A 27,341-nucleotide genomic window follows, 5' to 3' on the forward strand; every position below is an offset into this window, starting at 1 on the left:
CAAGGCACAAGACTGTGCTCACAGCCTGCTGCAAAGTTGGAAGCAATGCAAAAAAAAAAAAAAAAAAAAAAAAAAAAGAGTTATTTAAGGTGTTAAGAGAGCTCTGCAGAGGTGGCTCAGCTCATTGCTTTGAGATCCATACATTTAACCATGGCGGGAGAACATCTTGTGATGGAAACTACATATCGCAAAACACATGCCTTTAGCATTGTAATATTAATACATTTAGGGAGGAAAAAAAACCCAGGCCTGCAGCCCAGCTACTATTTTAGAGCATCAAGGCAAGCCTCAGCTACGATCATCGATGCCGTGTAATTCTATACAGAGCCTCCTGCAGCAGCAGAATGTTAAAATTAGTCAATGCGGGTTTGTGCTAAATTTAGGTTTCATCGCAGAAACCTCAAACTGGGCAAACTGAAATCACCAGTGTGCTTCAAACACATGGTGTTGCTCCACAGCCCTTCAGGCACATCTAATCCGGGGCTCTCCCAAGCTTGTACCAGCCACAACTCTGACACTGTTACTGGGCAGTGACCGAGAAGGGGCTACAACCAAATCCACGCTGACTTTACACCAGAGCATTTCATTTGAACCATGGCATAAACCCCGTTTTAAAGATCCTAAGGAGGGCGTTGAATCCCACAAAGCTCAAACCACACAGGTATGTGCACAGCGTGACACAAAACAGGGACATACACCTACAGCTGCACCCTCCACCACTACTGTTGCTATCTTAAGCATACAGAAGTTGCTGGGTGTGTATCTTAACAAGTCCCAGTGTCACATCACAGGGCACTGATCTCTTTCCGCACATCCTGGTTTGACAAGCTGGCACCCCCTCTGAGGGCTACAGGTAATCGTGTGTCTAGGCCTAGTTTTCCTCCACGTTAACACAAGCTGGGATGCTGATTTCTCATGCTGCAAGATGGAAAACCTCGCTTGTCCCTGGGATCACTGGCTGCTGTGTATTTTTATTCATGCAACACTTCTTTGCTGAGCCTCCGCTGTTGCCAGCAGGAGACGGTACATTCCTCAGAAGTTTGGTCTTACTAGCTTAAGGAAGAAAAAAACCCCAAAAAACACTCAGGGTGGGAGAGAAGAGAGAAAAAAAAAAAATCAGCACCACGCAGATGCTGAGGCACAGACCCACCCACTGCTACCTTTTCTATGAGAGGTCACTGTTCCCACCGCACAGATGACTGCTCCTGGGCCAGGGCTCCAGCACTGACCAGTGGAATGACTTCCCGCTGCGGGTATCTTCAGACAAGCAGTACAAATCCAATTTTTGTTTCCTGGGGTAGTTTATTATCATCGCACCTCAGAGCCAAGACAGGGAATTGCATTGCGCCCAACACAAATACTCTTTTCCCAGGTGAATTTAAGCAGAGCTGAGAGGCAGCAACCATCATGCAGTATCACAGCCTTCACATGGGAGCAAGTATAGATATTTAGGGCAGGACAAAGAGCAGAGAGATGGAAGCAAAAAGCACAGCAGATAAGGAACAGAAAGACTGAATAGAACCGAAAAAATAAGCAAACATAATAAGAACTTGTTTGCTTAATTCATTGGCAAAAAAAAGGGACTCTGAGAAAGTGACATGTCAGGAGACCACTTCCGCTTTGTAAAACAGACAGTACTCTTGCTTTGACTTTTTAATCATCAACATTAGGGTCCAGTATTAAACACTTAGCAAGTAACTACAAGTATGCTCCTGTGTATTTCAAATAGTAGGACACAAGAAAGACATTCAGATAATTTATAATGGGGAAAAGAGCTCCAGGAATTGTATCTTCCAAGTAGTCTATCCTTTAACACACTGATAAAAGACATCTCAAATGGAGACAAAACTCACAGTAATGCATTGTTCAGTACCATTACTTCAGCATAACAGAACTAAGTGCATTACTTCTGTCTCTCAAGAGTTATCTTGCTCCCAGAAACGGTGATAAACTCCATAAGTTTGACGTAACGTTTACAAAGCACTTTATTTGACCTTAATAGAAACCTCAATCTCAGCCCGTAATGTATTCGCATGTCAAATAAGAATAAGCACTCAGTTAATAAAGATCAGAGGAAGTCATCTGGTGTGGGCAAAGCAACAAAACCAGACATTTCAGGCCTTATGCTCATTAGAGAGGGGCCTCATAAACAGCCCCCACACCATGGGCATTTCCTCTCATTTCATACAACCTGGTAGCAGGCTACACACTTAGATGTCATTCAAAACACCAAACATAAATGTATACATGACAAAACCATCTCCAAAAATCACACACAAAATAAACTGTTCACCTCATGCCCCCAAAGGTACCGCTACCAATATTGCTGGAAAACTCGTGGAAGAGACATGTTATCACTTACCCCAGAGCAACCTTAAGAAATAAACCATTATACTTTTACTTATATCAGCAATATTTCAATTTCATTTCAAGTGGTTGCACTTTTTTTTTTTTATGCAAGAACAGGTCCATTTCTCCAGCACACCCTGATAAATAGAAGTTATTTCTGCTTTACTGGTAACTGTACATAACATCTTCATCCACCAAATCAAGAACTGCAAAACAATTCAGTGTCAGCTCAGCCAGGGGAGGTATCCAGTCTATGTATCACAGGCTACATTCTTCCAATAGCACAAACTGGAGACAGAAAATGTAATAACTGTTGGGCTTAAAAGCAAGTAAACAGGATGCTGACATTTGGAGTGCTCACAACAAGACCATTACAAATTACAGCAACTAAGTCATAGGAAGAATATGCCCCAGATATGGCCTGTGGCAGCTCAGATAGTCTAATAGACACCATGAAGTCATAATTTCCAGTTACTCAGGACTTTTTAATGCCGAGGCAAATTTACCATCCCTTAGTTTTTAATCCAAAGTACACTCTGTTTGTTTTGGTAAGCCTGATCCAAAGAGATTCATCTGTTTTTTAATGCAAACAGGGTCTGCTTGGGAGAATGGGAATGTTTTTTTCCTCATTTAAAGCAGCATGACATTCGGGGTTTTTTTTTTTGTTTTCTTAAGACTAGCTAATCACATAAACGACAGAGGGAGGACAAAACAAATGTTTAAACTTCAACAGGAAACTAGTTCTGGCAGTACAGACCCGTCTTCAACTTTCCCGATGAAAAAAATACCACTTTGACAGAAATGCAGTCTAAAGAGAACCTTCTAAAGTACATAAAAGAGTTGATTTAAAAGAATATATGTTTTAAATTTGCTAAATACTCTAAAGCTATTTGAGTAGGAAAGTTTAAATGCCAGGAGTCTGCATGTCAGTCTGAAGCAACCCTAAAGGGACAGTAGCCCTTGTGGCTTGCAGAGCCTCCAGATACACAACCAGCTGCCAACATCAGGCAGAGTGTTCTGTTTCCAACCTGGATTTTGGTGGGGGTGTGGTGTGTGTTCTTGAGGGGTGGGGAGCCATTAATGACTCATGTGCTCAAATTAGCAAATGCAAGATTTACAGGTGATAGTGCAACCTTAATTCTGTCTCCTAATGTGTATGCATTATATTACAGACTTTAATTACCTGAGCGCACACTGCATTTCCCTCCAGACTCCTACATCACCCAGTTACACCAGGCAAGTAGAGGGCCAAAAAATTGAGGTTGAAACAGCAGCTGTGAATTTAGCAATTAGTAACTCAGAGAGCCCTTGCTTCTTTCTCAAAGTAGCACCAGCCTGTTTTGACTTGCAAGTGTCTGTAGTATTTGTTTCCACAAATATGACTGGCATTGAGCCAGCCCTGCTTATATTCCAAATGTCTGATACATTTGGAATATGGCCACACCTGGAGTACTGTGTCCAGTTCTGGGCTTCCTGGTTCAAGAAGGACAGGGAACCGCTGGAGAGGGAACAGCAGAGAGCTACCAAGATGATTAGGGGACTGGAACATGTCTCTTATGAAGAAAGGCTGAGGGATTTGGGTCTCTTCAGTCTGGAAAAAAAGACAACTGAGGGGGGACCTTATCAACGCTTATAAATACTGAAAGGGTGGGTGTCAGGAGGATGGGGCCAGGCTCTTTTCAGTGGTGGCCAGCGACAGGACAAGAGGTAATGGGCACAAACTTGAGCATAGGAAGTTCCATCTAAACAGGAGGAGGAACTTCTTTCCGGTGAGGGTGGCAGAGCCCTGGCACAAGCTGCCCAGAGAGGTCGTGGAGTCTCCATCTCTGGAGACATTCCAAACCCGCCTGGACGCGTTCCTGTGTAACCACCTCTGGGTGACCCTGCTCTGGCAGGGGGTTGGACTGGATGATCTCCAGAGGTCCTTTCCAACCCTATGATTCTATGATACCAGAGTAATTCCAAAAGTTAAATATTTGTGAATACTATTATGCTAAATGCTATTATATTGAATTGCTTATTTTACTATCCAATATATAGCCATACTATATGTGAAATTGTAATCACTATTCTCACAGAAGATACCTACAGAAAGACACAAAAAAAAGCTTAAAAATAATCAGAATATATTCCCATAATTAGATCACATAATTCGCAATGGATTTTCAAACAAGGATGGGGCGCACTTGTGACAATCTTCTTCTTCCAGGAGACAGGGGAGAAAAAAAAAAAAAAATTACAGCAAGGAGTTAGCCATCTTGCCTTCCAAAAAATGAAGGCTGTGGAAATAAGCTTGAAAAAAAAAAAAAAGAGTCCCAAAGAGATACTTATTTGGTGATGTTTATCAAACCAGTCATTCTCTAACAACACCACAAAACCAGTAGGTCTTATTTTATCCACTTCCACGTGTTTTATACAGTCAAATTTAGGCTGATCCTAGCAAGATTTGCAACCCCAGGCACGGAATCACCTTTACAAGAGGCAAAGCAAACCCTGACCCATTTCTGAGGCAGAGCTTCACAACTTCAGCAGACAGAAGAACCCAAAAGGCAGCAGTTGGGCACCACCACCAGCAACACTGGACAAACACTGTGGCGGAGCCACGAGTGATGAGCCGCAGATACCATACGCAGCAAGTGGCTCTGAAACCATCAGAGGTAAGCTGGGCAGAGACAGATCATCCAGTCCCTTTCTTTCCAATAAGCACTTACTACAGAGGCAAGGCACTCAAGTATTTTGGAAAGACGTGAGGCCACAACCCCACCCTGCCCCATCACAAGCGGAAAAGGTCACAAGACAGCAAACTCCCATCTCATCTTTCATCCCACAAAACTCCTGGGCAACTAAAAATTAACAACAAAGGAAGTTTAAATGATTTACTCTACCCACATACCGCCTATACAATTGCTGCAAGCCACCCAAATGAGCCAGGAGCAGGGGAGTGGGCATCTTGGTCAAAATTGCAAAATTAGAGACCACATTTCATCACTAATCTCTTGCCACAGAACTGAGCTTCCTCTTGCCCTTCAGTCACTCCTAGGTTCACAACTCGCTAGCACAATCGGATATTAACGTTAAGCTTTAACTGCTTAAGAGCTGGAGTCTTCAAAGAACTTGAGAGCTCTTTGAAGTCAAAGATAATTCTTCTTTCAGAATGTGCAACAAAGCCTGATCCCTCAGACACCGCAATCCCATTCATCTTTTTCTTTGTTTAAAAAAAACCCCAAGCTATTAAAGAAGATACCAAGGAAAGTGAAGGTGATTATATTTACATTAACAGCACAAACACCTGTTAAGCAGCCTCTTAAGTAGGTTAGGAGACTCTTCGACTCTTCAGTAAATATAGTCCAAAAGTACATGGCAAATTGCGCATCCAGGTCTCTACTCCAGAATCTACATTCCTTTGGTTCAGTTATATCAATTTGCACATACAACAGACTGGAGCAGAGCACACATTAGATGCTCTCCACTAGAAGCCAAAATAAAGAGAACATAGCGTAAAGAAAGTGGTTAAGACATACTACCATTGGTCATCTGATAAGGAAGTTTCAATTTTAAGACACTGAATACTTCTTCCCCCATTCTTACTTACTCTTACTTCTTAGTTTGACGCCACCTACCATTCACCCAACAGAGCTGTAGCGATGCTGTCCTGACGTCACCCCCTGCAAACACTCGAGCTACCAGTGGACGGAGAGATCCGGCCAATTTCAAGGCAAAAAGAGTCAAGTCGCTTTGCCAATTCACACCTGCCTTGAAGAAGGACAGTACAACCAGTTTTCTTGTCTATCTGGACAGCTCTTGTGCCAAAAGATGGCTCTATTACTGCAATGCACAAAGTGGTGGTGCAACACAAATACTGCTTAGCGTTTTAAGGGGAGACACAGACCTGGTCAGAAACCACCACCCTGACATATCCAAATCCTCACAGACGCAAAAGCAAGGTGAACAAAGACAGCAGCTAAAGTATTTTCATACAAACTCCAAGAAAATTCTTTTTCTTTAAGCTATTCCAACTATTTAAGAGTTCAAGCTTAAATTATCACTGGAATTACTGAAAGAAAAGTAAAATGGTAGAACAATGGAAAAAATCAGCCAGTATGGCTGTCCCACTTTCGGAGAACATAAATAAGTATTACCCTTTGTTTCTGGAAAGCCATCTGATCACAGCTGAAGATTGAAGCTGGGGAGCAAGAGAGAACAGGGGGTGGGAGGAACTCTGAAGCAGCTATACTTAAATAGGCAAAATTTAATTTTACATTTCAAAGCAGAGACACATCCTGACAGATGTAAGTTGGGTTGCTTTTTTTTTTTCCCCTAACACTGCAAGAGGCATCCCTCACAAAGAATTTACTGCAACACTACCCTAAAGGTGCACTTTCATGGTGGTTTAAGTCAATCTGAGACAGGGCTACCACAGTCCCACACACATGTTCATCCCACCCCCAGCAGTGATGTCAGCACCCAGGTGGTCCTACAACCTGCTGAACACCTTGGGCTGGCTCACCCCCTAAGTGCCCAGCCAAGGCCCTCTGTCTAAACTGCTCTTCCAGTACATCCACCATCAATACCTCCGAAATGCTTAAAATTACATCTTTACCTTCCTTGGAAAAAAAACCTGCTTGTGTTCCCCTTAATTTTGACAAATTTATTCATCTCTATTATTTGTATTTTACCACTTCCTAGTATACCTTAGCCCTTATTCCAGAATACTCAACTCCCACCTGCAGCCAGGTGTCAAAATTGATCACTTCAAGGGCTAGCCTGCAAGCATTACATCAGATTTATTGTCTCCGTTTCAATATCAGAAGCTCCTCTGCCAGCAACAGGCTCTACTTTGTGATGAGAACACTTGCCAAGACAGAGGCAGCTAGTAATAATATTTTTATTTTATTATTTTTACTTTTTTTTTAATGGACAGAGAAGAATGGCACCTACTAACAAGAATTTTAGTTGATTGCTTATGATTTGGGAAAGTATGCAACAGCTCCTTCCACAAGGACTAAAAAGCTATTCTCATGTTTTCTACCTAAGTAGAGGGGTTACCAGTAGTTAGAGAACACACACAAACATCAAATCAGCTGTTTTGTAATAACTAGCGGTATTTTTTGTTTGCTTTGAATAATTAACTTTTTGGAGCCCAACCTACACGTAGCCTGTGCAAAACTGGAAGATACAGAATCAGTTATGAGGCCACATCTTCCTTTCACTCACCAGTCTGCTGGAGAAGTACAGCGGCTGTTGCTTCCCAAACCTGCGAGCAACCCCCCTGGCTCACCATCAGCAGGAAAGGAAAGCAGCAACGCTAACTTGTGCTAGAACACGGGGGGTGGGGGGGGAGGGAAGTGAAAAAGAAGAACAGTAGTAACACCACTAAGAACCCTTAGGAAGCCTTTGATCACAGTCTGTTCCAGTAAGGCAGGAAAAAAATATTAAAATCTGGTTAAGCGGATGTTACACTCAAGCACGGTGAGCCAAGATTTTTATATATATAAATATATATATATATCTCTCTATATATGTATCTAATACAAACACACTCAGAAAAAATAAACACTCAAAGACTGAAAAGTAATTGCTACCAAATTGCTCCTTAAGTATTGGATATCACAGGAATTTTAACAAGCATGTTATATACACAGTGGGACATTCAAAATAACACTTAATGGACTTTTCAACTTACTTATGGTTAATTTGGTACGCGGATGACCAACAACGCACCAAAACATTACATTATGTTCCACCATATGCACCAGTGATTCACATCTCTTTCCACACACACAGAGTCCTGGCTTCATGCAATATTCTCATATTACAAGCCTTTTTTTTTTTTTTTTTTACATCTGGAAACTGGAATTCTTACTTTCAGAGACTGAGTTTATTTTCCTTTTCTTTCAAGGAGGCAACCTACACTTTCCTCAATCCCATATTGGCAGCCCACCAACCATATCTTATTTTTAAATAAGCTTACAACGCGCAGAGTGCGGTATTTAATGTATAACACCAACATAACTTTAGTAAGTTTATCTGCAGTCTGAAAGATTCATAAGTTAATTGAAGTTTAAACAAAATTTGATTCCGTCTGAAAAAGTTATCACTTGCATGACCCTCTAGCACAGCAAGAGCACTGTACCGTAACTTAATCCAATTCAACATACTATGGATGTGCACATTAATGCTATGCAATTTGGCTTTATTTTTGGCCAGATCTACTCTTGGGTAGGAATATTCCTCAAAATCAGGTTGATAAGAGAACTAGATTATTATTTTTTACTGCTTACTTATGTAGCATGGACTGTAAACTACTCAGTCTGTTACCAGCTCCACCCAGTAGATCCCCGATAGCATCAAATTGCAATAATGGCCTTTTACTGTCTCTTTTTATGAGGTTTTCTTAGATTTATTAAAGCAGGCTGTGGCTTATTCTGTGGCACACAATATACAAGGAGCACGGGGAACAGATGCTCAGCGGACCCTTCTGGGTTAACCTTCTTAACCACTGCGTGGTGTGTCCCTTTCAAACTGGTTTTTGCTGCAAAGTGCGAGAATCACAAAAACCTGCCATACTTTGTAAGTCTCACTATCCTGGTACAGTTGGCTTTCAGTCATTTAATAGTGATCCAAAGTAGGAAAAATGTGTTTATAGGACAGTAGTAGGAACTCAGCAGATTCTTAAACCTTCACTTCATCCTTCATCTCTTTCAGACAACTCCTAATGAGAAAAAAACCCGAATACAAGCTGCCAGTATTTCACAATTTGGTCAAAAAGCCATTTTCTTCTTATTAGCTGAGGAGTACTGCATGTGCTTCCTTTTATTACAACACTTCTGCCCAGGCTCGTGTTTTAAAGCATAGAGCATGAGACAGTTTCACACGCTGGTTTGGGGACTTAAATTTGCTTACTTCCCCAGCAAAACAGCATCCCTCCCAGAGAGTTCTTCAGCAGGAGGAACGACACCAAGGGCAGAAATGGGCTGTATCAGAACATGCTCACAATGTTTGCAAACAGGTAATTTGTATACTTCAGTACCACCACCTCTTCTGGAGACGCAGCAGAGCTGGACGTACCAGAACAAGGCATAGCCAAAGAGAACTCCTCAGGATATTGAGCTGCAGCCTTGAATGCGGTAGTAGCGAAAGGTTTGGGTAAGGCACTGCATCCTCAAAAATAAGATGTCAAGAGAACCCTGCATCCTATTTCTCCAAGCTTTGTCCATACAAGACTGAAAATCAGAACCTTAGCTGGAGACTTGATCACGGGATAAGGATATTTTAGTACACAATAGCAGCACGATGGTCATCACCAATTCCTTTTTCAGTCAAGGATAATCATCTAAATCAAGACTATAAAACCAGTTAACTGAGTTTACAAAATAGGGTAATTCATCCTGAAGCAAGACACGCTTTGCCTCCCCGATCCCCTTCCTTTTCCGTCACCAGCAGCGAACAGTTTACAGAACACAGGCTGCCTTATCGTGATTTGTGCTATATAGGCTGAAAGGGGGCTGAGCCGTATGAGTCAGTTCTTGCAACTCTATGCAAGAGCTTCCAGGCCAAAACACATCTTTCAGGCTGCTGGCTTGATTTCATGCCACGGAGGGGGAGGGAAGTCATAAGAAGTCTTCTGCACTGCCTGAAGCTGCTTGAATACTAATTAAAATTAGACAACGCAAAAAAGAAGCAAGCATCAAGCAGCGACGAAAAGCCATGGCATAGGAGTAGCAGCAGGTTATTGAGAATGGAATAAATAAAACAGTGAGGAGAATATTATTGATAATGGTCCAAACAGGCATACTTCCTGCACAATTCTTCTCCATAACCACAAAGGCACAAGGAACTATGACTTCAGGAATATTGATGTAATTGGGTCTTCACTAACACATTACCCCTCTAGTTGCAAACTCAAAGACTAACTGTTACCAGAGAGACAGCAGAAGTCGCACAAACGATATTAATTCTGCCTTATGTCAGGTTGCAAAATGGGTAAGTTCTTTAGGGGAAAGAAAACAGAAAGGCAGGTCATTGCCCTGTTGAAAGCTGCATTATAGTGCATCCGACAAAAGTTCAGAACAACAATTGTGTGGGCAACCATGAAACCATTACTTCCTAGCTTTCAAGTGCCTCTCACCTAACCAATGTAAATCTCTTTTACATGCTGGAGCTATTTGTGTCTCTTACATCCTGGCTTTGTTTTCAGGACATGTAACGAGAGGGAAAAACAACTTCTGTTATCTACAGTGGTAACAGCTTCCTTGCATTCATATTATATGTCAGCAGGGCTTGAACCCTGAACTTTCAAACTACTGCTATGGCAGTTAACAGAGACATTGTTAATTGCCAATGGGTGGGAGATGTGTTATCCAGAAAGGCGAGATGACTAGCCCGATTATCTGTTCCCAACGCTATGTGGGGTGAATCAGTTCTCTCGGTTCCCAAGCACTGGGGTAGAAGTAGAGGGTGGCCAGGGCTGAGCTGCGACCGGGAGAACCTCGACTGCCTTTTCACTCCAACTCCCCAAATTACCCTTGTCCTCTGGCACAAGGCTATCTGAGCGTTAGGGTACGACTTGCATTGCAACAGCCTCGGAAACCTTATAGTACTGCAGGTAAATTATCTGGAGCCATGACTTGGCAACATCACCAGAACCAGCTATGACAATTCTGATATGCAGCCACTAGCAAACAGGAAAAAAAATTAAAAAAAATAAAGGTAAGCGCTAGAAGTTGTCCAAGCTGCAAGAGCTTTCTCAGGACTGTTTTTGGCAGGCAGGATGAGGGGGGAAGGTGTACTACTCATACCCCAAGCATCACGCAGTCACCATAGAAGAGGAAAAGCAGAGGCAATTCAAATAAAATTTTACAGGAACATTTATTGATCTGTTAAGCATAAAATCCCAGTTTATTAGCTACTGCATTAGCAACCTTTAAAACTTCAGTATGCCATGCTCAGAACAGGTATGGGCAGTAACAGAGGTTTACAGCCCCACTGAGTGAATGCCAGACATCAGAAGTGAAAGAGCTGTCGTCTCAAAATAGTCCAGTGCCCTTCTCTTGTTCTGTTGAACACAAGAAACATTCCATCTCTTACTGCTAAAACACACAGCTTGTAGGAAATCGTACTCACGAAGGTAACCTCAACAACTGTAAATTCTCCCCTCCTCAGTTTCAAATATTTGCAGCCCAAGCTCTATCTTTTTTGTGCCCACAAAAGCAGCCGCCCTATTTAAAGCCTGACATTCCAGCTTCCTCCCCCTCTTTGGGACACCAACAGGACAGTAGTTTCTGCAATGCCACATTCTTGACATGACAAATTATGAAAAAACCCTGCGCTGAAGATAACTTGTAAATAGGAAGAGAGAGAAAGAGATATGCTAGCACACCGTGCTCCTGGGTACAGCCTGGCACGTTGGAGACAAGAGCTCTGCTCCCAGCTAAGCAGGGAGGTTGTACCTCACACAGTGACTGCATTAACCTTTCCAAAGGATGCTGTTCTCGCAGTTCCCAACTCACCTGCCAGAAGAGATCACCGTAGGAGGGCTGATAGGCTTCTCCCCTTCCCTCTCCCAACACTGCTGAATTAAATCAGACCGTTTCAGCACATATAAATGCACCCTGGCATAATCATAGAATGGTTCAGGTTGGAAGGGACATTAAAGATCATCTAGTTCCGACACCCCTGACATGGGCAGGGACACCTCCCACTAGACCAGGCTGAAGCCAAATACTAAAACACACTGAACAGTACCCTTGTTTTGTGGATTTCTTAGCATGCATGTGTAGGCAGCCTACCACAAACACATACTGCCTTTTACTGATTTCTTTTCTTTAATGGAAATGGGTCACTACTACATAATATATTATACTGTGTTTTCAAACAACGCTATTTTCCTATTTCCACATCTCTGTATACTGCTCCCTCACGAAACTCCTTTAAAAGCAGTCCTTTAGAGTGCCTCCGCCCACACGTTCTCACCAAGTATTTCTATTAGATGGAAACAACTGATCACCAATGTAGGTAGTCCTTAAAAAACCATGACCCTGCTACTTCAATTTTTTTTTCATTCTCTTGCTGCTCATGCCTATTGAAAACAAAGTATTTTGTAGCTATTGGAGGTTAAAAAAGCACCAGTTTTGTTTTTTTTTACCCAGATAAGGGTACCAGAAGAGCTCGTAAAGAACTCCATGGCTTTGCAGCCAATGTTTCAAAGAAGTTCATGCCCTCAGGTACAGGAAGGGAATTTGCAGGAACAAAACTAAAATTTTATTATTTTGATTTGGTAATTACTCAAGATGTACAGAACTCAATAGAAAATGGACATTACCAATGGAAAGTCACACTCCAGTGATAAATTAAGCAATACATAGTAAGTTATTAACAATGACTACAAACAGCGCATTGTTCTACTGCATTTTATCACAGAAGGTATTCACGATACTCTTGTCATACTCTCATAACACAGAATCATGGCAAGCCACTTCCCCATCCGTAGAGAATGACACATATTGCTGTAGTAGAGATGAAAGTTTGGTTTACTTAGTAAAATAATCTCTTATAAAGGAAGACCTGTATTTAGATGGTGGGCTGCTTTGTTGGGTTTTTTAACTGCGAAACTGAAAATATACTGTCAGGAAAACAGAACAGTAACCTAATGGCAGTCTGAGTAGGAATTAACTTGAGAGATTTTTTACAGTTTTCCCCTTTGGCAGAGACCCGTGAAATTCTTCAAAACTTCCCAATTGCCACCCACTTCTGAGCAGGTTTCAGATCACTATTAGTATTTTGCGCTACAACGTCTTGCTCAAGCCTGCATTCCAAAAAATGGAAGCACTCAGCTTCCTGCTCACTAGAAAACAACCCACCAATAACCAGGGGAAAAAGACTTCTGGTGATTTGCTGACGCAGACTATGGCCCTCTGGCATGTTCACACATCCAGCAGAAGGCAAATCCAGCAGTTTCAGAAGAAAAGACTCGCTTTTCCAGATAGAAGACAGTGTCTACCTGATACACCCTGGCATTGGGTTAAATTTGCCAGGGTTACATTCAAACTTGTCTCATTATCTTCTGTCATGACGCATTCCCTGTAACCTTCAGTTCACATGCACTCAGACTGCACGCTGAAATACTGCTTCCTGGTCACTGCTGGTTATTGGAAGACACTTCTGCTTCAGATCTGTGATAGCTGCCGACATTTGCTTTACCCGTAAGTAAAAAAAACCACTTGCTTTTGGCCCAGGTACTGGGGTACTAATCTTAATTCAGGCCAGGGTAATGTAGCATGCAACAGAAGCAATAACTGATTTATCACTACAGACAGAACAAGCACATATGAAAAAATAGGTGCAAAAATAATAATAATTAAAAAAGGTCATGATTAATCTACATATACTAATGGATAACATCTTGATTTGATCTTACAAACAGACTTGCTGTCTAGTCCTGGCAAAGTGACAGCCTGGGATTCATCAGTCTTGTTTCACTTGGTTCATTTCTTCATGGTTTCTCACCATCTACTTTACCTGACTGCATTGTAAACAACCCCTTGTCTCAAGGAGTGGTAAAATTCTACTTCCCCCATTCTCTGGAGGCTCATTAGCCTACTTCAAGGTGATAATGTCTCTTTGATTATAGACCACAAGATGCACTGAGCTCAGGTACCAAAAAAAAAAAAAGAAAAGGCAGTCTTGCTGTTGTTCCCACCACTTAGAAGTTTAATCACTAAGAGAAGACCGGAAAAACCAACAAGGAAGTTTTGCTGTCTTTTAAATAAGTCAAAGCAGTTCATCAATGTCCAAAAGAGCACCATTGTGGCACAAGGTAAACGGCAAGAATGGGAAGAAAGGCCTTTCCCTATTGTCTCAGCTCAAACTGTACGTGAAACTGCACCTTACACTGAACCTCACAATCCGCAGTAATCCTCATCATCTAACAACCATATGTAGTGCTTAGGTGTCTATATCCCCCATCACGTGGTTCTTGCCTGAGAGCAAATATGATAGCAGTTAATCATTGAGAAGCGACAAATCCCCAAGACCTTTCTCCTGTACTTTCACCGACATAATGTCCATGCATTTCCTCTCCTTCCCTTCTCCCACAGAAAGCCAGTCTAGTCCACACACAACTAATTGTGCATACATCTTTCCCTTTCACCATCATAAGAACTGCGCAACGCCTTTCCCAAATGGATTATAAACGGGAAAAAAAAAGTAATCAGTGTCTAAAGCAACAGGGCAAGGCCCTGTAAGACATAATTGGAGGTAACTTTGCAAGTTATTAGCATTGAGACCCGACTTCTTCCACTATGACAGGGCAGAGTAACAAGGGCACTAATATAGACTTATTTTTCTCAAAGATTTTGACCAGGGCTTGTCACATAAATCTAGGCAACAGGCAAAGAGATAAAGCCAGTGCTGCGAATGGTTAACGTCTTAATTTACCCCTCTCACCCCCTGGCTTTAGACAGTGAAAACGCCTTACTGTCTGTATCTCAGGATTTCACAGAAAAGTAAGTAGCCTGGCACTGGAAGAAGTCTGTTCAATCTTTCTCCTACTGAAGAGTTACCGCTCAGGCTGGATTGCATCTCTCCTAACCTCATCTAAAGAACAGTCACTGAGAAACCTCAGAAAAATATTTACATTTAGATTTAACTGGCTCCTGCTGAGCTACCACTAACTCAAGAGCTGCTGTTTTGTCTAGCAGTCCCATCATGAGAATTATCGAGTAATGCTAGTATGCAAAAACATTGTTCTCTTGGAGCACATTGCTTAGTCTGTTTTAATGTGGGACACTTTCACAAAATACATAACTTCTTTTGGTAACTTAAAATAATACCCTTCTAGGTGGAAAAAAAAAAATAAAATAAAGGAAAACAAACTGAACACAACAGAAAGAGGGTCTCAAGACTCCTCTCTCATCCTGCGCTAAGACTACGCTACAGTTCTTCATACCAAATAAGCCATGGAAAGGGATGACAGATCAAGCCCATCGAGAGAAAACACGTGATGGACAATCACAGGCAGGTATGTGCGTAAGGTAAAGGGGCTCTAAAAACAGTTTACCCTCCTAAGACAACAAGCAACTGCTTTCCTGGTTTGTGTTATTAAAGTTACTGATACAGCAAACTGAAGATGAGCAACAAGAAAAAAAAACCACCAAAGTTAAAACAACTGGAGAGTCTCACTTTTTTACTGACTTTTTAAAGGAGCTGAGCTTTCACACAGTGAAGAATTTTGATACAGTGAACAGAGCAATACTTCTAGCACTAAACCAGACTACACAAAAGTGTAAGACATACTAAATTTAGATGCAACCAGTTCCGAGACACTTAGCAACATGAGAAAGACGGGATCAAACACACTACCCTTCAATCATGGATGGAGATAATACAAGGCTTTTCAATAAAGTCTTAGATGCTGTGAAAACGCCGCTGACCCATGAGCAAATAAGCAAGCTTAAACCCTGTGAGTGACGCAGGCCTGGCACAGGGACGGACATTCAAAGAGGAGAACGTTCCAGACAGCACAGTGATGCCATGACGGGACTGTCAGCGAGCTACCATTCAGGTATTTCAGTTGGGCTTTCCCAGCTGCACCGATAAGGCTGTACTTCTACACCAACCACACACGTCGTTTCACCCACAGCAAGGCAGCTCCCTCCGTACCAGCCAACCCTCACCTTGTTGTAGAACTCCTGCTCCCTGGGACCCCGAGGTGGTGGCTGCAACTGCTTCAGGACAGTCCCATCTGGATGCTGCAGTATACCTAGAAAAGAAGCATTTCCATCAGGGCTTAGTTTTAAGAAATACAGCTTTTTTTTTTTTTCCCCCAGAAATAGCAAATACACCTCAGGGATGGCTTATTTGCTCAGTTGCACTGCTTTCAGTACATGCACAGTAGCGTCGAAATCGGCAGCTCCTACACAAATCCCTCAGCTGACGTCTGCTTGCATTCCTCTTTTTCTAGCCATCAGATGATATGCTGGGTCTAATCCTGCTCAAGGCCACCGCAGTACTGGGATTTGACATTAAAAAGTTCCACCCAAAAAACCCCATCCATTCATCTATGGAAGATTACACAGACACTCCCTTTGTAAACAAGCAATAAGTTGTTTTTCCAACAATGCCAAGAAGTTAAAGCAGTTAGTACCAAGCTTAATGCATTTCTCACTAACTAAACACAAATATACGTCCTGTGAACTTATTTCTATAGTAGTGGCGTAGAAAAAAAACACTTCTATATTACTAGAAGTAGCACCCCTATACAGCTAATCTGGTGCTACTATTTGTGTCACCCATAATCATGGCACAATACAGAATTTCACCTCAGCCAGGCAACCATCTTCATCATGCCGGCACCAAAAAAACCCAAAATATCTTCCCAAAACAGCCTTAATGACTCTCCAGTCAGCAAGATCGCTGAGTAGCTGCATAAGAAATGCAACTGAATATCTGAGGGTACTCAAGAGGTTGATATGGGCAAGACTGGAGAAAAGTAACTGCATCCCTGTGAAATGCACTCTAAATTTCAAGATCATCAGTTTGCAAGGGAAAAAGAAAAACCCACTTCTGGAAAATAAATTTTCTCCTAGAATTTATTCATAGCTTTTCAGATAGTAATTTATTTTGTTTAGAAGTGAAGCAAACACGTCAACTGTATCCAAAATAGGCTCCATCTTCAGATTAGCACTTGAGGAAACATAGTAAAGCGAGCCAGGAGCTTTGAGCCCCAAGAAGAGTTTGCAGTTGTAACAGCAATTGTGCTTTCACCTTTTAGAAAGTATTATCTCTGAAGGGGCTCTGTTGTGCAGTCTTGGAAACTAAACACAATCTTTAGAGCCCAAGATATTTACTTTAAAACAACTACCAGGCTTAGAAAAGTTGCTTCATTAGTTGGCTGTGCCAATGAACAAAGAGGAGGTTGAAAAATTTGTGTAAAACAGCTCTCAAGTCAAGTTGCTTGCTGGATTTTGTGTACTTTCCAGAACTAGAAAAATAGTGCCACACAAGAACCTGCAAAACACCACAACATCTACCAGAGACAACAGCTTCTTGCCCCCGTCCCCTTTTACGTGTGCTGGAAACAACTTAGCAAAGTGCACAAAGCACCTGAATAGCACTTGTTTTGAATCTGTATTGCTAACAGTTACAACATTTAAAAAAAGAAAAAAAAAAAGCTTCTTAAAACACATACTCCTCAAAATCTGCATGTTGGCTTTGATAAGATGAGAAGACAATCTACAAGGTAGAAAACCAGGCAAATATTCTGGGAAGTAGAATGCATACACTATGGGATTGATACATATTATTTGAAGAGTTTAATGTAACCTGACAGTGTCTAAAGTTCCCTCATCCTCTGGATTTCTTGACAGACTAGAGAACATGCTCTAGACCTGAGGCAGGCCTGGAAACCAAAAATTCATGTTTCAGTGCTCACCAAGAAGATGAAAACTCCATAACCTTCCCTCTGATCTACAACCACTGCCTGCAGATCATACTAACATATGGACGTTGGTCATGGTTTTGTTCTAGGGTTCCTGTGTTTTTTCGGCACAGATAGGGAGTAATATTGTTTTAATACATGAATAAGCAATTTAACATTTCTGAAGCAGCAGCAGCACTACACCGATATTAAAATTCTGAAGTATCTCACAAACATTTCCCTATGGCTTTGCATGCAAAGCTTGTTAGCATTCTGAAACTCAAACCTACTGCAAAAATAACCAATACAGAAGTATGCACTCTTCTAAACAAAAATTATCACATCCAATCCACACGCTTCACTCAACCATAGACAAAACTGGTTCTGTGCAAACACACTGAACATTTACTTTAGAAGAGATCCTCTGTGGGTATCTAATAAGGACTGACCAGTATGTATGTGCCACCTTGACCTTTGCATCGGGAAAACGGTAGCCAGAGTTAGAAGTTTTGCAATTTGCATGACCGAGCATGTCAGACCAAAAAAGAATGATGCCTTTAGCTACAGGATCCCACCAACGGCTTGGGGACCTCCAGCACTTTGCAGGTACGGGCACCAAACCGCAGCCAGGTGTGGGATATAAGGTGGCATATCCCATCAGCTCATTTCTCTCCACCTGCCTGTGGAATTAAGCACAACCTGAGGTGGTTACCTTCCTTACTACACATGATTTATGCTGTTCCTGGCAAAGCACTACTGAACAGTCACAGGGAACAAAGGGAAAATTGAAACGTTATTCAGGAGGAAGGAAACCCCACGGCAAAGAAATTTTAAGGCACACTTTAACAAAAAAAAAAAAACAGTTAAAAAATAATTTGGATACCTACGCGTCCTCTGTGTGTTTCTATGTGGGGACAGAAGGGAAGTTGAGCACAGGGGACAGCAGTGACATGCAGGAGGAAGCTGGGCAGAACAAGGAAGGCTCTGAACTTGAATCGGTAAACAGCTCAGACACTAACACCAGCCAGGTACAACCTTCAAGGTACACCTGCCACGTTGCATGCATAGCAAGAGAGGTATCCCGACAAAAAGGCACGCTGGTTTTATAGATTTATGCTTTTAAAATACTCAAGGCTTGATGGGGTAGAAAAAGGCAGAATGGAAAATAGTAAGGAGGGCGACTGCTGTAAGAAGAGGCAACAGAGAAGGCAGAAGACATGCTGGTCTCCTCACACATGCTTAATTAAAGTTCTCAGATTCTGGCATACAGATTTGTCTGTAATAGTCCTTACCAGTGCTATTAGCAACTACATATATCCACACATCTGGCCACTAGCTTCACAACAAAGACACCACAGGGAGCAGCACTGCAGAGTTATACATGACCCTGTATCTTTAGCATCTCAACTGCCTGCACTCCTACATACATCATCTGCAAAGAAATAAAACGAGAAGATTCAGTTACAAAAATGAGAGAGCTGCGAGTGCCAGAGCAGCTCTGGTCTTCACTTAAAATGTAAAATTCAAGTTTCTAAGATGAGATCATCAACCGTGGTGGTAACTCTGCAGAAGAATCCTGGTCTTGCTCATGAGATGTCGTGGAGCCAGCTTTACCTAATCCATTTGAGCTGCACCCACAATACAGATGGTGTATCACCCATGTTGTCTTGATCCAACTGCGATAAAACTGACATGCCAAAGGTGAAGCTCCGCCTGAAGTGTGCCTTTTTGCCTGATCCCACCCCGTATTATGATATACGAAAAACAAGGCAGACGTACAGCTTCAAGGATCCAATGTACCTCCCTCGACATTTTATTGCACCGGCTGCATCAGGGGCAAGGGACAAGAATTACTTTGCTGTGGAGATTATCAGCAACAAGACATGCCACGGACGCAGGCTGCAGATAAGACAAACTAACAGTGCCATTAGTGCTGTAATTCCACTCACTGACATTTCAAAGGGGTTATGAAGTTGAGCCCTTGGCCCATTCGGCAGAGGCCGTTCCTACCAACAAGGTTCAAAGGCAATATGGCAGTAGGTACTTGTTATGGCCACTCTCAAAGGGCACGCTGAGAGCTGAACGGACGTATACCTTACATTTGGCTGAGAGGCAGGAATTACACCAAATGTGATGTCCTGGAAGGGGGAGAAAAGGTTGCCAAATGGCATAACTTGGACGCTCGCTCTGGCAGTGACCACTGCCTGCATTAAAAGGCACCTTCATCAGAAGGGCCAACACCTCACTCCTCAACCTGGAATTAAAACAGGAGATTAAAGCCAGCAGAGGCACACTTCAAAAATCCTCTCTATCCTCATGATATTTGTATTACAAGCCATTGGGTTGAACTTACTCTTACCACCAAATAAACAAGCAACTAAGAGGTGACCCCAGGTTGGAAAATCACTTGCTAATGTTTTCCTTCAGTTTTTGGTTTGGGGGTTCCCTTTAGATAAGGTATAGCTTCAACACATGCTCTCTGAGAGTACTGGCACGTTGTTACCTAAATTCCCGCTTTTTTAAAGGCTGCCTGTTACAACGCAGCTGAACCGCAGCGTCCCTTTGGCTTAAAGGCACCCATTAACTGCCCCTTCCCGACGCCCCGTCACCATTTACAAAAAAACACCAAAACCCCCAGCCATTCGGTAGCGGTGACACCTCACAGCGGGTGACCTCCGCTACCCCCCCAGCCCTGAAGAGGGCACAGACCCGCCCGGGGAGGCCACCAGGCCCCAGCACGGCGCCCAGCGGCGCCCGGGGGCCAGCAGGTGCCGGTACCTCAGCAGGCGGAGGCGGCGGGGGCCGACCCCTCAGGTGCCATGTCCCCCTGCCGCCGCCGGCCAGCCCCTCACGCCTCTCACCCACACCCCCCACCGCCACCACCGGAGCTACCGGCCGCCGCCAGCGGGACGTGAGAACTGAAGCCAGACCCGCCCCACCACAACCGGGTTTGGAGGGCGGGAGAGGGGAGAACCCCCTCACGGGCGGCCCGGCCCAGCGCTCCCCCCCGCCGCCACCGCCGCGCCCCGCCGCCGCTCACCGCCTTTATCCTTGCCGTACATGTGCCCAGCCACCTGGTGCGACAGCGGCACGCAGCCGTTCAGCCCCCGCCGCCGGCCCCCCGCCGCCGCCGCCGCCGCCGCGGGGCCCGGGGAAGCGCCGAGCGCCGGCTGGGCCGCCGCGGCCTCCTCCGCCTCGCGGCGCCCGCCGCCCGCGCAGCGCCCGCGCCCGCCCTCGGGGCGTCCCGCCGCGGGCGGCGCCGGCCGCGGGGGCTCCGTGGCCATTTCCCGGGGTTGGCGGCGGCGGGAGGCAAGGGAACGGCGGGGCACGGCCGCACTGTGGCGGCGGCGGGCGGGCCTCAGCGAGCGCTGCGTGCCGGGACGCGGGCGGCGAGGGCCCACGGCTCCATCACCCCGCGTCCACACCGCTCCGCACCGCGCCGCGCCGCTGAGGCGGCGACTGGCCCCGGCACCGCCCCGCCCCGGAGGCGGCTCCGCCCCCGCCGCGGCCCGAGGCGGGGAGGGGGCCGCCGTCGCCGCCGCCCGGCGAGGCGCGGTCCCCGGGGTAGGCCGCGACCGGGGCCCGGCGCCCCGGTGAGGCCGGGGCGGGCAGCGCCGGGGTTCTGCGAAGGCAGCAGGGCCTGGCGCACCCGCAGAGCCGGCCGCGACCCGCGGAGGGGCCGGGGACACCCGCCCCCGTGGGCATCCCCGCCCCGCCGCCGGCCCCCCGGGGTGTGAGGGGCGTGTGGTGGCGGGCAGGGGCCCATCCGCCTCCGCCGGGCCTCGGAAACCAGAAATACGCCCCAAACCCGCTTCGGTTTTACATCCGACACCCCGAGGTTTGTTTCTTTTCTCTCCAGTGGGTCGGAGGGACGATAAGCGAGGGCAAAGCGAGGCATGTAAATAGTATCAGGCCTTTAAAATGGGTAAAAGACCTTCAAATCAGCCTAAAAACGAGCCTGGCCATGCTCCGTGGGTGCTGGTCTGGGATTCGAGGCGGGGTCACCTGGCCTGACAGCAGGTCCCGGCCCTGGGTGAGGGATTCATCGAATTTTAATCCGAATTTTAACCCCCCACAGGGAGAGCAGGAGCCCTGCTTTTGCCCACAGGACCCCGGAGCCCACCGCCTGGGTAGGAGACTTTATTAACGTTTCTTTCCTCTGGGGCATATTTGTCACCCTGTAATTACTGCCTTCTCTTTTGGCTGCTTCTTTCCTTTATAAAATCAGCGGAACTCTCTGAATATTAGATGTGCACTTTGTCTGCAGAACCCACCGGTATCAAGTCGTGTTTAGTGTTAGTGGGATGCAGGAACAGGAAAACAAGAATGGAGATAGGAAAATGAATTTTAGCAGATACGTGACGTTCCCACAGGTTTTATAAAAATCGGCTGATATACATCAGGAATCAGCGTTGAGCAGTGCGGCAAGCTTCGCTATTATGTGCCCCATCCCATGGTTGGGAGACATGGCATGTGTTTGGGAGAACTGGATGGCAGTCTGGGGGATTTACTGGGGAAATTAAAGTATCAAAGGGACAGGAAGGTCACAGGGAAAATGAGGGTATTGAAAAGTGAGAGGAAGGAGCATAGCACATAAATCTGTCCAAACTGAGTTTCCTTAGTTCGTTGTCCATGGAACAATGTTTCACTCTCTTAATTGGTTAAGATGGCAAAGGCAGTGGTAGCAACTCAGCGAGATCCTTTTTGAAGCAACAAGGCTGGTCAGAAAAGTTACATCCCTCCCTCCCGAATGTCCTCACCATTCATTACTGTCCAGCCCTAAAGATTAGGAGTCAGATGGTTGCAAGCGTAAGCTCCTATCTTCGGTTCCCCAATGCTGGAGTTTCCCGGGGGGCACTGACGCAGGAGAGAAAAACCACAGATTGGCCAACCCTTGCACACAAAAAAATTAATGAGGAGTAGAGTGAAAAAAAAGCACAAGTGGTATGTGTCTGGCAGTGAGAAAGCTCCTGGTCTCGGCAGCGGCAGCTGCTGCAAGGTTCGGATGCCAACCTGAGCCTTGCGGAAAGATATTTCCCCCTGCAGAGATGTGAGAGACTGTCTGATCCAGCTCTAAATGCAGAGAGAAAAACATGATTAAAATGCCATGATTAAAAAAAACCACAGACTTGCATGAGTGCCTGTTTAACACCGCGATCTACCTGAGCCTGAAGTCTTCATGGGAAAAAAAAATGGAATTAAAAAGCAAAAAAGTGCAATTTAGAGGCTATTCAAGTACCAAGTCCTGAACTAATAGCTTCTAGATATCCTTGGAGCTAACAGAAGTGGACCTGGAGGGGATGAAAAGAAATACGAAAGCATGAGTAATTGGAATAAGTAAACACTATTTCCTTTTCCCTGATATTTGCTTTATTCAGATTTATGCATATAGAAATCAAGTGACGCGAGACTGTCTTCCGCTCACTCATTCCACCCTCAACGCTTCAGCACACAGAGTTCACTAATCTTATCTGGGAACTTCTCCTGAAGTAAAACAAACGAAACCCAGAGAATACCAGAAATGACAAATAATGAATTTCTCCGCAGGGTGTGATACTGCAAGAGTCTGCACTGAAAGCTGAACCTACCAGCGAGATTCCCAAGGAAACTTCTTGTCTCCAGGCTGTGCAACTGCACTCGAAGAGAAAGCGAAAGAGGCTGCAAACAGCTCCTGAAGAAGAGGCAGGTGGGTAGGAATCCCCCTCCCCGCCCCCCAACAAAATACATTTGAAAAAATTATGCTTAATTCTGGGTTACTTCTTGCTGGGAAACAGTCTTGCCTCACTTGGTCTGACGAAAATGTAAACACTAACAATATTATAATAACAATAGATATTACACACTCATTTATTTTGCACAAACAGCTTCGTGCTGCAAGAAGATGTCTCACTGGCAGATTGCAAAGCGCACCCGAACTGAGCGAGGATTACAAAAATACCGCTTTCTGCTGAAATAAAGCCCTTTTTTCAAACACAACGGCTAGTTAATAACTAACCGCGAGATGCAGGGTGGTTTAGTACAGGAAATAAGCTCATACTTCAGTGGAAGTGCAGAGGGACATTAGGTAAACAGATTAGTGGGGCTGAGACTTGGCCAAAACATCGGTATTCTAGAGGCATGCTGACAGCAAGCACCGCTGGATTTTTGGCTGTCCCTTTGGACGGTTCACAGCCAGACGCTTCTTCCCCATCTCGCCAAAAATACCGCTCCTCTGCCTCAGCAGCCATGTCTTCTGCGTTAGGTCTGTACCGGAGATGTGGATCCTGCTGCCCGCAGAGCCACTTCCTGCAGCGGGTGGCCGCGCTTGCATAGCTGCTGCCAGACGGGCAGATTGCAGTGGAGCTGACCTGGACCGTTTGTGCTCCTGATGAGAAATGTCAATCGGTGAAACCAATAATTTGCTGGATGGGTGAGAAAGAGCACCTGCAGCAGTGCTTCTGCGGGCAGGAGGGCCCATCCGTGTCACTTGGGGTACAGCAGATGTCGTCACAGCAGTGTGGAAGTTGGAGCCGTGTTGCAGTTCTTTTTTTCTCGCCGTTTCGCAGCAGAAGGACCGCTGTAGAGCGCTCTCTTTAAATAGCTCAGGGCTTTTAATCCTTTGATAGATTCACAGAAGTTCATAGAATCACAGAATGGCTTAGGTTGGAAGGGACCTTAAAGCCCATCCAGTGCCACCGCCTGCCCTGGGCAGGGACACCTCCCACCAGACCAGGCTGCTCCAAGCCCCATCCAACCTGGCCTTGAACACCTCCAGGGATGGGGCAGCCACAGCTTCTCTGGGCAACCTTGGCCAGGGGCTCACCAGCATCGCTGCAAAGAATTTCTTCCTTATATCTAACCAAAATCTCCCCTCTTCCAAGTTTAAAACCATTCCCGCTCATCCTATGGCTCCCCTCCCTGTTCCAGAGTCCCTCCCCAGCTTTTCTGGAGCCCCTTTAGGGATGGGAAAGGGCTCTAAAGTCTCCCTGGAGCCTTCTCTTCTCCAGGCTGAACGCTCCCAGCTCTCAACCTGTCCTCATAGCAGAGGGGCTCCAGCCCTCACAGCATCTCTGGGGCCTCCTCTGGCCCCGCTCCAACAGCTCCATGTCCTTCTGCTGTTGGTGCCCCAGAGCTGGAGGCAGCACTGCAGGGGCGTCTCCACAGAGCAGAGTAGAGTAGAAGGGGAGAATCTGCCCACTCGCCCTGCTGCCCACGCTGCTGGGGATGTAGCCCAGGATGCAGTTGGCTTTCTGGGCTGCAGCACACATTGCTGCCTCATGTTGAGCTTCTCATCAACTGAGACCCCCCAAGTTCCTCTCCTCAGGGCTGCTCTCCATCCATTCTCTGCCCAGCCTCTATTTGTGCTGTCTTTTTTTGTTCTTGTTAAGTAAAGGAAAATCTAAGCTGCCTTTGTTTGTTGTAGCTGTAAAACTCAATGGTGCTGCCATCCATTTCTTTCCTAGCTATTGCCTTGTCACTGCGGCATCAGGTACCACAATGATTAATATTTTACTTGGCTCTGACTGATGCAAACTCTGTGACACTACTCTCCTCCCTGGCAACCAGGTGCATCTGGGGTTTTCCAGGATGAAAACAAAGGGACAGTGTCAAAAGCCAACCCACGCTCCCTGGAGATAATACAGTAGGTTTCAAAAATGACTGTGAGGTATTTTCTGGATCACCTTTTCTACAAACAGAACCTCGGGGTGGAGAGGAGGCAGCAGTGGGTTCGTGCTCAGACTGGTTTTATTCAACATCTTCATTCATGACCTGCAAAAGGAAGCGTGCACCAAGTCTCCAGGTCTGCGGATGCCCATGACCTCCTTAGGGCAGTCAAGTGCCACACCAGTGGCAAAGAAATCCTGCAGAATCTCACAAAACTGAACAAAAAGCACAGTGTTGGCATGGGAGCTTCAGTGTGGGTAAACGTAAGGTTTATCCACATGTAGAGGAAACTCATCCAAACCAAAGCTCCTTGATGCTGATCCTGGAACTGGCTGTCACAGGCCAGGAAAGACATCCTGAAGTCACTGTTGACAGTTGTCTGAGATCATCGGCCCAGTGTGCCTCTGCAGCCAACAGCAGCCGACAAAACATTGGGCAACATCAGGAAGAGCATTGAGAAGACAACAAAAGGCGTCATTTTGCTGCTACGCGTAGCCTCAGCACGCCACGTATTGAGTCCAGCTTCCACGCCTGGTCTCTCACGGAGAATAGGAACATGCCGTTAATTAATCGGTGCAGAAGATGTAATTAAACCACGATTTGTGGGGAGCCTGAATAAATGAAATGTATTTTAGCTGCCTCCAGCCCTAGAAAAGGACAATGAGAGATGTGTGTGCTTTGACATCCTTGGGCAAGTTGTGCTTCTTTTGGAAACAGGCATTAGAGCAAAGTCTTTAGTACCATCTCCTGTCTTGCAGGTAGATAAGGATTATTCCCTTTGTCCTTCTAAACAAAGATTTTCAAAGTACGGTGTTGTATCTCTGTCTGGGGGCTGTTCAGGGTTTACAAACATATGATGGCATTTTACCAGTCATATCCTAATGCTTTAGGGTAACCCCGGTACTTGATTTAAGATGATTAACACGCAAAGAGGCTTATTTAAAATGCCTCTTTGTCTTTCCCTAGAGTCCACTTACATTGCCTCCACCTGCAGTAAAATCAAACACCTATTTATTGACTAAACCCACTGCCAACTGGCATTTTAAGAAGTCTCTTCTGTTAAATGGTATTCCATTCCTGGGCTTTTTCTGCAAAGCAACAGAATTTCAACTCTTAAAAAGTAATTTAAGACACCCAGGTGTTGGAGCCAAGAATGAGATTGAAAGAGCAAGATCCCACCATTTGAAAAGAACAACAAATTTAATAATTGCTGAAGTGAATGTCTGTTCTGGCTGTTGTTTCAGTATCTGAGTCTCGAGCAAGAGTCCCAGTGGTGAACAGACAGTGCGTCTTGACCACATCGTAGCCATGTATGGTGATATTTGCCAGCTGCAGAAAAGTATTTGAGAAAAGTTACGCACTCGGTGACCTTATTCATTTTGCTGCCTTTCCGTTGCAAGCTGACTTGACTGAACGGCACAAACATTCCAGCTACTGCACAGATCCTTGCAGTGTGCTGAATTTTGAGTGCTTCGCACATTAAAGCTATGATTTCTGGCACGCTGAAGAAGCTCCCCGTTTCTGCACAGGCTTCTCCCAGAGAGCAGAAGGCACTTTTTTTTTTTTTTTTTAATAAATGTGCCATGCATTCAAAAACACCAAAAGAAAACTGCAGTCTGCGCGACAAAAAAGGATGCAGAGTGGAGCAGATTAAGGGCAGTACAATGTCAAATCAGAGAGGAGGGATGGTTCTGTCTGCAGCTAGGGAAAAAATAGCACCAGAAACAATCTCTCTGTGCTTACGTGAGGCATATGCAACTGTGATGTATCGAAGACAGAAGTTGCTTGGGAACCCCGATAAATCCTTTCTTACCAGTCCGAACCGCAGGTGAGAAACGTGGACTGAATTTTGCTCCGCTACAGTTGTGTAAACCCAGTGATTTTCCCAACTTCAGAGAGCACAGCCATAAATCCTTCTTCTATTTATTATAAG

The 27,341-nt window shown here is 44.9% G+C and overlaps 1 protein-coding gene and 1 long non-coding RNA gene across 6 annotated transcripts in view; one reads left to right on the forward strand and one right to left on the reverse strand.

The window, feature by feature from the left end:
- The window catches only part of IPMK (inositol polyphosphate multikinase), a 46,172-nt gene extending 25,124 nt beyond the window's left edge, over positions 1-21,048 (reverse strand). For both annotated transcript variants that reach the window (XR_012587671.1, XM_074592249.1), the window contains exons 1-2: positions 20,805-21,048; positions 16,023-16,108 (exon numbers count right to left, since the gene is read on the reverse strand). Coding sequence is in view for 1 of the 2 variants with exons in the window: in XM_074592249.1 (XP_074448350.1) it covers positions 16,023-16,108; positions 20,805-21,048 (330 nt within the window). In the remaining variant the exon portion in view is untranslated. The remainder of the gene's footprint in view (positions 1-16,022; positions 16,109-20,804) is intronic.
- A 173-nt stretch (positions 21,049-21,221) lies between these two features.
- LOC141745100 (uncharacterized) lies at positions 21,222-26,986 on the forward strand. 4 transcript variants are annotated; one of them, XR_012587674.1, is made up of 4 exons: positions 21,222-21,602; positions 21,843-21,894; positions 23,312-23,450; positions 25,207-26,986. It is a non-coding gene; the product is annotated as an uncharacterized LOC141745100 (long non-coding RNA). The 4 variants fall into 4 exon arrangements; XR_012587675.1 differs by having other exon boundaries at positions 25,310-26,986; XR_012587673.1 differs by lacking the exon at positions 25,207-26,986 and adding an exon at positions 23,629-24,217.
- Positions 26,987-27,341: the final 355 nt, after the last annotated feature.

The sequence above is a fragment of the Larus michahellis genome, chromosome 6 (genome assembly GCF_964199755.1).
Source record: "Larus michahellis chromosome 6, bLarMic1.1, whole genome shotgun sequence".
NCBI classification, from domain to species: Eukaryota; Metazoa; Chordata; class Aves; order Charadriiformes; family Laridae; genus Larus; species Larus michahellis.